Genomic DNA, 12,223 nt, shown 5'->3' on the forward strand with positions numbered 1-12,223 from the left:
ATAGATTTCTCATTAGTTTCCAAAGAAAAAAAACACCAAAATTCTAGTATGCCTCAAATCAATCCTTGTATTTTCTTAACTAACAAGTTTTTGACACATGTTATTACACTCATGCTATCTAACTGCACAGGTTGATTCAAATTTTTGATTACCAAGCAGTTAATAAAAATATAAGACTCATTTAAATAGTCCATTAACTATTTAAGTAATTCTTAATTTATCTGAGCAATAAAAATTGCTCAGATAAATTAAGTTTAGGTGTAAATGTCACTTGCATCATCAATATTTAAGCCAATAGATTAAAAGTAAATTTTCTTATTTTAAGCTAGATCCCTTTGAATAAAATAGCATAAAAACTGTTTAAAATGATAAATTATGCTTAATAAAAACTCATACTTAAATTATGGTCAGTAAAAAGTTATACAGTCAATACCGCTTCAGACAGTGCAGGCTTCCTGCTTACTTCAGCATTTCGAAACTATTTATCAAGAAAACATTAAAAATAGTTAATGCCAATTTGGGTAAGAAGATCAGTTTTTTTTTCATTTAAATACATTTTGTCACTTAAATATATTTGATTTCTGTCAGTCAATCGGTGTCCGTTTGGTCCGCCTTATTTTTTTCTTTTAAAAAAATTCTTTTTCGTTGTCCTTAGCGGTCGCCTGGACAGCCCTTTTAAATATTTTAATGCGAGAATGCAATAATTGCTTATCAAAAATTTAAACTGAACTCAACATTTTGTAAATGCAATCAGATGTCGCTTTTCTCAAAGTGATGTTGAGTTAAAAAATTATTATAGTATCATTAGTTACAACGGTTATTTACCAGCCGTTTATCAAATCATTTAATAAACTTGTCAAATCAAACGGTTAATTTTTAAAGTGGTTCAAACGGTTAATTTTTAAACGGTTAATTTTTAAAGTAAGAAAAACCATTGAAAGCATAAATTTATGGGGAAACGCCAAGTTGTTGATGCACTGGATATGGCTTTTTCCATTTAATTTCCGGACTTTATAATGGAAATTAGCATGAAGCCAGACGCAGAATTTCTAAACTGTATTCAACACTGTTTAATTAGATCTCTATTACGTATACGAAATATTTTATAATTTTTTCAAAATAAAGTGTTAAATTAGAGACTAATTGGTCTCTCTCTCTCTCTCTCTCTCTCTCTCTCTCTCTCTATATATATATATATATATATATATATATATATATATATATATACTTTAAAAAAATTGCAATTTGTCTAGAGAAGCTACTTAAATAATTATTTGTCTAAATATTTCTTTTATCTATTTCGAACTGTTTTTTTAATGTGTTTTTAATTTAATGTGTATTTAATTTTACACTAGATATTTCACTCTCGAAAATGACCGGGAGACCAAGAAAATCACAACTGTTGATAAGGTTTTACCTGAAAAAGAAATTCTTTTTTGAGAAGAATATCACAATATTATCCTTATTTGCAGAGTTTATTTCTGATTTCTCTGTTTTGTAATACGCAGCTAGGCACCGATTATTGGCAATCAAAGTAATTTTTTCAACTTGTAACATGCAATCCTCATTTTACAAATATAGTCAAAACCAAGATGGATGTAAGTGGTGTTGTATGCAGACAATATTAGTCAAGCAGTCATCCGCCTCTGAACACTCTAATTTTGTTATTGCATATGTGGTGCTTTAGTTTTATACAGGTACAAATCATTCGAGTGTTTCGCGTTTCCAGAAAAAACGCTATAGAGTGGTGCAAATTTATAAGAGAAATTCTTGAGAAACATTTAGAAGAAAATTCTAAATAACTTGGAGGCTTAGATGAGAATAGCCGTCTGGTAAATGTTTAGATTGACGAGTCGAATTATTTTCACCGGAAATGTTATCGTGGTCATTGGTGGCCGCGTTATTAAGTTTTTGTGGCTAAAGAGCAACATTCAGGATATTGCTGTCTAACAGAGGTGCCTTACAGATGTCAACAAACATAGCTACCCGTAATAAAACAATCGTTTTTACCTGGTAGTATAATGTCTTATGGTTAGGCATCTTACACTGATATTCTAATAATTTCAAATGATTTCTTTATATATGATGTCATTGCTCACTAAAGGAACTTTGACAATTTAAATGACACAGCTGTGCACACTCAACTTATTAAGAACAATCGAATCGAGTGAAGAACTGCACTGTCAGCACGAGACCGATAGGCCGTTCTTTAAATTACTCATAGCTGAGTTTCTATAACAACAAAGATTTAGCGAAAACGAATTCGACGAAATGATAAACTGCATTTCAGATTTTTGTGTTGTATGACTTTTTTTGAGGGTTTCTATAGTAAAATTTATTTTATACGTTTTATTTATTTTTAAAAAACGAAGATAATTTTTGATAAAATATCGTAAATAATTTAATAACTATTAAAATAACAAACGAAATTTTATTCACACTTTATCATCATAAGAAAAAAAAGAAAATTATTTAAGGAGCTTACAAGTTTAATCAAACCGACAACTTTTTAGTGAAAGAAAAAGAAAAATTCCTGCGGCATTTTTCTTTTTCTTTTACTAAATTCGGATATTATTACCGATGCACAGTGAACCATCTAATACAATCTAGGTGGACTAAAGTCAATTCAAGAAATCAATTAGTAGATAATCCCATGATATTTCTGAACACTCCCTAGAGAAATATGCCAAGTATTAATTAGTGCATTTTTGTTATCAAAGTTGTTGCAATTTTGCAGTGTAGCAATAGGTTATAGAAAATTTATTGTAAGTAATAATTACAATTGTTGCAATTAATTTTACTTTAGAGGCTATGTATAAAAATTTGGCTCCCCTGGTCTGCCCGCTTAATTTTTTTACAATTTTTTTCAGATCAAAAGTATTCTTTTACAAAATTGGAATTATTTGAAGAATGGCGAAAACTGAACGAAGAAAAAACAAAATTCTCTTCTGTGTGACTTTATTCTGAGAGAGTATAGCACAGAAGATGTGATTAGTGATTCGCAAAAAAAAAAAAAAAAAAAAAAAAAAAATACAAATAAAAATTACAAGCATATTTACTAAAATTGTACAAATATGGAATGCAGCCTATAGAGCAATGGATACTTTTTAAATTAAAAATTAAAGTTGATTTGAGGGCAATAGTTTAGAATTTAAAATAAGTTTGCATCGGTCCTGTGCTTCTACGGCATTTGAAAAAAGTCAGCCTCAATGTCGGCCCAAAAAAAACTTTGAAAGTCTTCTACAAAAACCAAAAGACGTAGAGTTGTAAATTTAGTCCAATCGCGGAGTGCCAATGAATTAACCACAGCTGCTGAAGTAGCACATCGTTTATCGGGTAAAAGAAGCGTAGCTACTTCTATTAAAAAAAGTAAAGAAACACTACAGCGAAGAAAATCTTTTGATATGATTTGTGGCTGCAGACAGTTGAGTAGCCATGTGGCATTAGGTTATTATGTAGATTCCAAGTGTACTAGTCACTCTTGTAAACAAACAAAAAAGTGGTCTTTGAAAGCAGGACACGAAGTAATTCTGTCTTACCATAATTTATGTAAATCCAAAATGTCCTGTTACCCTCCAGAAGACTTTATTTCTGTCTCAGAAACCATAACGAATAAAACAACTGAACAGTTGTCGATTTCTCAAAAACTAACCCTCAAAATCGTCACTTACATGAATAAGCAAATGGGGATGTGATGGAAGTTCTAGCAACAGTACCTATAAACAAAGATTTGAGAACTCCAATGCTAATGATGAGTTTCTGTTTGCATTTCTCTAATTGAGATTGAGTGGTGACTGTCATAATATTATTTGGCAAAATCCCCGGCCATCATCAATACTTTATTGCTGACCAATTAAGTTCATCTTTTCAAAAGAAACACATGAATATACTGTAATAGAAACAACAGAGTTTTCAAACAAATATCTGAACTTCTTGTAACTATATGTACTGTTGGTGAATTTAAATTTATTGTGAAACAATATCTGTTACTTAAGATGAAAAGTATGCACGAGTTCAACACAAAAATATTACATCTGTGGTACTACTCTAAAAATGATGAGTAGTGAATTAAAAGGCTGATAAGAAATAGAATTAAAGTTTTGTTTTGACTACCTTGCATAGTTGGATCCGTACCTTTGAATGCTTGCTACACTTTAGCTACCGCTTGGGCATAAAAAAGTGGCTAGCTAGAAGCAACGAGGATAAATCTCGTATCGGACAATTTTTGGAAGAAATCAAACGAAGTTTTTAAAAACAAATGGGACTTATTGTAGACAAACCGAAGCCTTGTTATGGCAATACAAATGATGGCGAAACAGTTTGCAGATTTTTTCTAAATCTAGAAATGAGCAAAGTGATTACAGGATTAGATGCCGAAATAATTAAAAACTTGAGTGTTTTATTTAGAACGCAATCTTCTGGCCATAACATTGATTGGGTCAAATTTGAAAAATTTTGTTCTGAACCTAAAACTTTATATTTAGATTTGTATTTGTGGTATTACATGCCTGTTATAATGCACAAAATTTTAATGTACAGTACTGAAATTATAAAGTCGTGTATTATTCCAATTGGCCAGCTCTCTAATGATCTCAAGAAATACGAAATAAAGATAGCTGAAGATTTCGAGAGCATTATACTAGAAATAAGTTGCATATTTTTAAAAATATAGATTTGCTGAATATGCTCTTAATAACATCTGACCCTGTCATCAATTCACTTAGAGCAATGCTTGCAAAAAAAAGCAAAAAATTTCCCGATGAGGTTTTGAATTTGATTGTACTGCTTACAAAAAAAGCAAAATGTAATTTTTCCGATGAATCATTTAATGTTTCAAATGATGAGTCTTCTGAAGATTCGTAGGAGTCAAATGATGAGTTTCCTGATAACTGAATATAACTTTTGTAGTGTAATTTTATGAATCCTTGCTTTTTTTAGTATATTTTTTGTGTTGTACTTCATTTTTTTGAAGAAGGGGAGGCACAATGGCCAGAAAAAAAACAAAACTACGCAACTCATAATTTTGCTTTAAAAATCAATAATAAAAATGGAATATTACTTATACTTATAGTTTCAAAGTATTCTAAGAATGTTAACTTGTAAATTCCTGTAGAAAATTTCTGTAGTTGAACCCTTTCAAACAAATTGACATATTGTAATTGCAAAAAGATTCATTTTGCGATTAAAAATTTTTTTACAGAAAAGTTAGAAAAGTAAATTTAACATACGAATCGCATATCTTTTAAAGTCTGACCAAGTTGGACTTGAAACTTAAAATTATTGAACTTAACATCATAATAAAACAAATCTATAAGTAATTGGTGACATCACCAATTTTTTACAGATTTGTATTATTATGATGTTAAGTTCAATAATTTTAAGTTTCATGTCAAGTTTCAAACTTTGCTGTGGCTGAAGGTTAACTACTCTAATGGGAATTATGTGTGGACCCAGAATGGTACTCCACCTTTTTGCAAAAAAGGTGCAGAAATTCTGCAAGTTTGCAGATTTTAGACCAGCTAGTTTCTGATCTTTGTCCAGCCCAGACTTGAACCCCGTGAATAATGAAATTTGGGCCAATTACGAGCACTCAACCAACAGAAAATCTTATCCTAGTATCGATGATCTCAAGCAAGTATTGAGATTTGAATAGGACAAAATATCTAGAGACTTAATTTTGAACAGCTACAACGCCTTTAGACGTCGTATGCAGGCTGTAATAGACAATAAAGACGCCCATATTGAACTAAACGTTTCTCAATAGCCCCACCCTGAATAAAATCAGTAAAATTTATTATCATAAAATGTGAGAGACATCTTTTCTTTTGCTTCTTTTTGATATTTTATAAGTAAGAATGATAAATTTAAGGATGGCTCACGGAGGTTAAAACCCTGAAAGAAAATCTTTTTTTTCAAGCCACGCTATTGTGAAGGCGGAGTAAGTTTTAGGATTTAAGGATCTAGTGTTGTGTGCAAAAGGTTAAGGTGTGTTTGTCGTCCTCAGTATATTCTATTATATAATATAACTTAATAAGCGTTCTACTAATGTGCATTTGGTTGTACTTTTTATTCATTACGTTTATATAAGTACAAATAATTCACTCTTACTCTACTTGTAGTGTTGGATACTGTTTTTATCAATTAACCCCTGGTGACAAAAACTTGGCACAAAATAAACACAGACAGTAATAGTACAACTAAAAGTTTAATGATCAAAAAATATTGTACAGAATATTAAACAATATATTAGTTTTTTATTTTCGGGACTGCAATAATGATTTCTCGCCATTACGACGTACGGCATCAACTTTTTGTATACATGTTCACACATGCCTTGTAAAAGATTTTTATCAATTTTTTTTAAACAAGAATGGATTTTTTTTTGCAGCTGATCTTCACTTTCAGCTTCCCATTTGTTTTCATACACGTAGCCTTTAAGGATTGACCAGAAATCTTCAATTGGTCGTAATTCTGGGACACATGCTGGATTATCAAATTTTGTTACATAATGGATATTTTTCTCATCGAGGTAATTGGTCACACTTCTAGCATAATGTGAAGAGGACAAGTCAGGCCAGAATACATAATTACCATCACTGTGATGTTTGTTGATAAAATGAATCAATCGTTTGATGATGCAATCATTTTTGTACACTGTTTGGTTAATTGCCAGTCTCGCTGGAACAATAAATGGTTTCGAGATTCCACGAGGGGATATGATAATCTACACAAGAATTTTTTTTTCAAAGTTGCTTTTGAGCTTATATTTTACATTTTTTGGTGCATTTTTTGCATCATCTGAGTAAAATCCAACATTCGAATTTTTATTTGTATGTTTAAATGTAAAATAAGACTCATCGTCAATGACAAAGTCGCGGTTTCTGAATTTGCGACAAATTCTTCCACACTTCAGTTGCAACTGCTTTAACTGTTTCTCAGTGCGATCAGGGATTTGTTTTTTCTTAAAATAACAAATGTTTGTTTTGTTTTTTATTGTTTTTACAATGTAGGAATGATCACACTTGAATTTATTTGCAATTTTTCTTGTTGAAGTTCCAGACCGGTTGTTCAAAAGACCTTTCAGACGGTTGATGTTCCCAGCAGTCATAATTTTTGGTTTTCTGCCTGATCCAGGCTTACGAGACTTTGGCTCATTGTTCTTTGCCATATAACGTTTAATGGTTCTTTCGGGGTGATTAGAGGCGACAAAATACTCTACGGTGCTCTTCGTTTTAGCGTTAGGATGCAAATTACAATAGCTGTACACTTGTTCAATTAATATAGTCGACTTCATTCTTGGATAACTTTTTTATTAATCAATCTAAGTAAACAAAACTTTCAGTAAAAGATAAGTAACACTTTATAAACAAAATTACTAAAAAATTAAGACTGGATAGCTAAAAATTCAATAAGTTTTAGCTTATCAAAGATTGTGCCAAATTTTTGTCACCAGTGGTTATTCCTCTTTCTGTTCTTCTTTTTTTATATGATTATCTCTTCTTTATCTCTTCTTTTCTGGTTATTCTTTTTTAATCAATATTTCATCTGACTTCAGTTTATTTCCTTACTTTTATTCACTCACAAAACTTCTTGTTTCTTCAAATATTTTTCAATCACAAAAATTCTTTCTCTTCAAAGTTCTTCTTAAAAACTCTTTTACTTCTCTTTAAAACTCCGTTTTCTTCCCTCTATCCGTCTCCCTCCTCTCTCTCTCTCTTCTCTGTAAAACTCTATTTTTTTGCTCTTTTATAGTTTTAGGTTGTTTTCCGTTGCGATACCTATTCAGCATTTATTTTTTTAGCCTTCGTGCTTATCTCTTTTCCCAGTTGTTTTTTTTTTTTAACTTTTCTTCTTTCCGTGTTATCGTTTTTGAGTCTTCGTGTTTAAGCCTTTTCACAGTTGCTTTTTTATAACTTTTTTTCTTTCCATTTTTTCATTTACTTACGTGATCATTCAGCTAACAATCATGGTAACAAGAAGACAAAACTGTCTGATAGTCTAGACAATCGATAAACTGAATTAAACTCAAAAGTGCAACTTACTGAAGAAGTTAAATGAACTGCATGATGAAATGCAAATGTTATAGAAAAACAAGATACAAAATTCAGAGTATCAATTGGAAAAGTAAAAAAGATATAAACAAAACTTACAAGAACTTTTTGATTTCACATCTATTAATGCTAACAAACTGATAGATGTTTAAGAAAATAAGATATTTCTAAAGCTGCAGAGAAAAGTTCAAGAAGAAAAAATAATTGGAATACAGAAGTGTGAGGAGGGAGAACTAAAATAAAAACTACGATCGATAAAAAACATGCACAAGATGGTTCACCAACTCTTCACATTAATAAGTGAAAAAGCGTTAGAAGAAAAGTTAAAAACAACTGAGAAAAGACGTAAACGCGAAGACTTGTTAATGATAAAGCGATAATAGGAAATGCTAAAAACAACGATCAGAAAAGACACACACAAGATGACTCGTCCACTCTTCATATAAATAAATGATAGAGCAAAAAGAATTAAGTTAAAAACAACAAATGAGAAAAGACGTAAACGCGAAGACTCGTAAAAGATAAAGCGATAATTAGTAAAGTCAAAAACAACGATTAGAAAAGAATTATACACGACGATTAACCGATCTATCACGTAAGTAAACGAAAAAACGGAAAGAAGAAAAGTGAAAAACAACTGAGAAAAGACGTAAACACGAAGGCTCATCAACCTGTGATATAAATAAATGATGAATAAGTAGCAAAACGGTAAACAACCGAAAACTATAAAAAACTCGAAAAAAGAAGAGAGGTTGGTTAAGAGATGGTTAAGGTAGAGTAAGAGATTTAAAAGTAAACTTTATGAGAATAGAGTTTTAAAAGAGATTTAAAAGAAGATTTTTATGAGAAAAGAGTTTTAAGAGATTTAAAGAGGATTTTAAAGAAGAGAAAGAATTTTGTGATAAGAAGAGTATTTCGATGAATAAGCAGTTTAATAAGCAGTTGAATAAAAGAAGAAAAGAAGAAGATTTTAATATTGATTGTTGGAGAATAACCAGAAGATTTAATTAAAGAAGAAATATTTGTAATAAAAGAAGATATAAAAGAAAGAGGAGTAATTGAAATAAACAGTGTTGAACACTGCAAGAAGCGTAAGAGAATATTATTTGTATAAAAGTTATAAGAATAAGAAAGTTACCATTACACATTAATAGAACATTTGTTGAGTTTTATTATATTATAGAATATACTGAGGACGACGATTATAAGTTTAGCCCTTTTTAATTAAACCTTGTCTATTCCTAACCAAACAATTATCAAACCTCGCCCTTTCCTAACCAAATACTCCCCAGACCACTAACCTCGTTCCCAACCTCCATATACCTAATCCAAACAAACCTTAACCCAAATCTTCCCCTTACTTTCGTTAGCTAAACTAAATAGCAAAACTAAACGTTAAACAAACATTAAAATTAAATTAAATAGATAAAAGAAGAAACATAATAATTAAAACGCCACCCTCACAGAAGCAACAAAAAAAATTCGTTACAGAACAAAAATGTAACTTTAATTCTCGCTATAAGTAGCAGCAGTTCACATTGTGAAACACAAATTTCATATGAAGACTTTCAACAACCATCAACATAAAAAAAAAAAATAGACTTCCAAAGAGAAAGATGAAACTCATGAATATGAATTTATCCTCATAATTAGATGTAGCAAAGGTAAGCGAGCGCTCAACTTCTTTGATGTGTATACTTACGATTGGAAATGTAGAAAAAAGATCTAGAGAACTTCAGTGTAAACCTTAATTCATAGAAAATGAGTGAAAAACTGTGTTAATATTTTAATATAGACACTCCTTAGGTTGTTCATTAGGGTGGTAAACTTTTAGAAGATATTAAAGGCATTTAAGTTGTTGATCATATACCAGTTGTAATATCGAAGTGAATTTAGTCAACTAATTGAAGAACAAATACTGAAATGGGGAACAGTTAGAAAAACAGCAGATGCAATTCATCAAGCTATTAGTGATTGGCAATCAATAGATAAGGTAAAGGGAATGTAATTTCATAAAACTGTATCCTTTACTAGCCATAAGTATGTAGCTTGTGTTTTAATTGAAAAAATATAGGAAAAGAATTTGTTACAGATTCCATGCGGACATCACAAAGCTAAAATCATGTTCAAAGAAGTTGTTCCTCTAGCACTAAAAGTATCTTCAGTTTCTGATATTCCATTATTTAAACGGTTACAGCCTAATAGGAAAATATAGATTAACATTTATTAGACCATAAATGATAACCCTCATTAAGGAAAAGATAAAATTATCACCTTTGGTGCAACACAGATAAACGAAGCTCAGCCTCGTGATGAATGTGTTTAGGAACTCATTAGGTAACCCATATATTCCATTAAAACCCCAAGGTATTCGACGGGGTCCCATGGTTATATCATGGTTTCCTAAAGATTTAAATTCATTGGTCATGTTGTACACCATGGATTTCATGGTTCCTTCGCGAGGTCTTCATAGGGACCCTATGGGACTGTAGAGTTAACCCATGAGTGCCGATTGTCACCTCATGGGTCCCAATTGGTAGTTCATGGGCTTCAGTTATTTTCTTATGGGTCTCAATAGTTACACCATAAGTTTCAATTTTTAAAACTATCGGAGAATATTCTTAGTCATGTAACACACTGTGCCTAATTAAATCACAAATAATGTACTGAGTATGGATCCATGTAAGCATGCATGAAGCCTTGTGGTTAAATCATTATGCAGCTGCTACCAGAAAATATTTATGTTGATCAGATGTATAATAAATGTATTTGTTTCTGCAATATAACGTAGGGAAATTGGGGTAATATGAGATGGTGAGTAATATGGGCACCTGTGGTATCTTTTTATAAATTTGTTGACACAAATGAACTTACTATGCACATAGAACTGATGGAAAAGATTCCTTTCGTGCTCAGCAAATTTGAGCTCAGAAAGTTAGCGTATGACTTGGCAGTTAGAAACAATAAGGAACACAGTTTTAACTGCAACCTCGGATTGCTGTTTATGACAGGGATAAAGGTTTCATGGAGGGACATTCCAAACATATACCTTTTCGTAAACTTGAGGCTGCATCAGCCGCTTGGTTTTAACCAAATGACTGTTGATCCTTTTTTTTTCTTTTCTGGAAAAAGTTTTGGATACAAACAAGCTACATGTTGGAATTTTTACGAAACAGGTAATTCTTTAGTTTCAAAGTGTTCTCTAAAATTGCTTTAACCAAAGGAAAGAGTCAAGTTGGTTCTCTTACTTCAGCTGATAAGACAGCTTGTCTCAACAGTTAATTGCTCTTAAGCAAATGGTAATTAATTTCCGCTCATGTTGATCTTTACTCGTAAACTAGTGAAGCCAGAATAAATATATTGATCACCACCAGGTGCCTGGGGTGAATACCACTCTAGTGGGTGGATTTTAAAAAATTGTTTATTGTTTGCTTAAAAAGCAATTTAAAAATATTCTAGTGCAAAAATAAGCACTCTAGTTCTACTTATTTTAGATGGACATAAATCTCACACTAAAAGTATTAAATTAGTTAACATTGTGTTTCCTCCTCATTGTATACATCAAATGCAGCCCTTACTGTGACCGCAATATCAGGGAATGGTTGAGAACTAATCCAGGGCATGTAGTCTTTTCAATATGTTCAGCTGTGATTTTAAGTATTTAACTGCAATGAAAAAGTTGAAAAATGACGTTTAAGTTTAAAATCTGAGTACAAAATGCAAAGAAAAAACGTTTCTATTAACCGGCCATATGCATGCTTTTTGAAAACCATTTATGGCATTTGTAATTACAGCAGCTTCCAGATAGGCTGAGCGTAAAAGTTCTTTAAAATTTTGGATTTTTTTGGATAGTTTTATTCCAAGTTCTTGCCTAAACAAGCCTCAACACTTTCATTAAATTGTTTCAGAGTATGACATTCTTGGATTTTTCGAATAGCTGCTTTGCTCTCAGCAAATTGCCGAAGACAATCAAGTTTGTAAAAATGACATATTTCGGCAGTATGGCCCTCTCAATCTGGCCCTATACTAAGCCTTCGTGGCAACTCTGATCTAATCAAACCATTTAGACAAATTTACCCGAAATAAAAACTTCATTAGGTGATTTACAACTCCTATCGTCAAGTTCTATAGGAGGTATTAAATCAAGAACAAAAGATTTTTCACACCTTTGA

At 31.3% G+C, this 12,223-nt stretch overlaps 1 protein-coding gene across 4 annotated transcripts; it reads right to left on the reverse strand.

The window, feature by feature from the left end:
• Window positions 1-6,191: 6,191 nt before the first annotated feature.
• Window positions 6,192-8,495, reverse strand: LOC149885756 (uncharacterized). Of its 4 annotated transcripts, XM_090092416.1 has the most exons (3): window positions 8,151-8,489; window positions 7,569-7,998; window positions 6,192-7,321 (listed from the first exon to the last, which is right to left on the reverse strand). In XM_090092416.1, the coding sequence occupies exon 3, from the start codon at window positions 7,292-7,294 to the stop codon at window positions 6,725-6,727; it is 570 nt and encodes a 189-aa protein (XP_089948542.1). In that variant the 5' UTR covers window positions 7,295-7,321; window positions 7,569-7,998; window positions 8,151-8,489; the 3' UTR covers window positions 6,192-6,724. The 4 variants fall into 4 exon arrangements, with proteins under 4 accessions (XP_089948542.1, XP_089948540.1, XP_089948543.1 ...); XM_090092414.1 differs by having other exon boundaries at window positions 6,192-7,998; window positions 8,151-8,495; XM_090092417.1 differs by lacking the exon at window positions 7,569-7,998.
• Between the last annotated feature and the right edge of the window lie 3,728 nt (window positions 8,496-12,223).

This window comes from Hydra viridissima, unplaced genomic scaffold, assembly GCF_058129835.1.
Source record: "Hydra viridissima isolate aposymbiotic clone 2 unplaced genomic scaffold, HvirCarnegie_v1 scaffold_7, whole genome shotgun sequence".
NCBI lineage: Eukaryota > Metazoa > Cnidaria > Hydrozoa > Anthoathecata > Hydridae > Hydra > Hydra viridissima.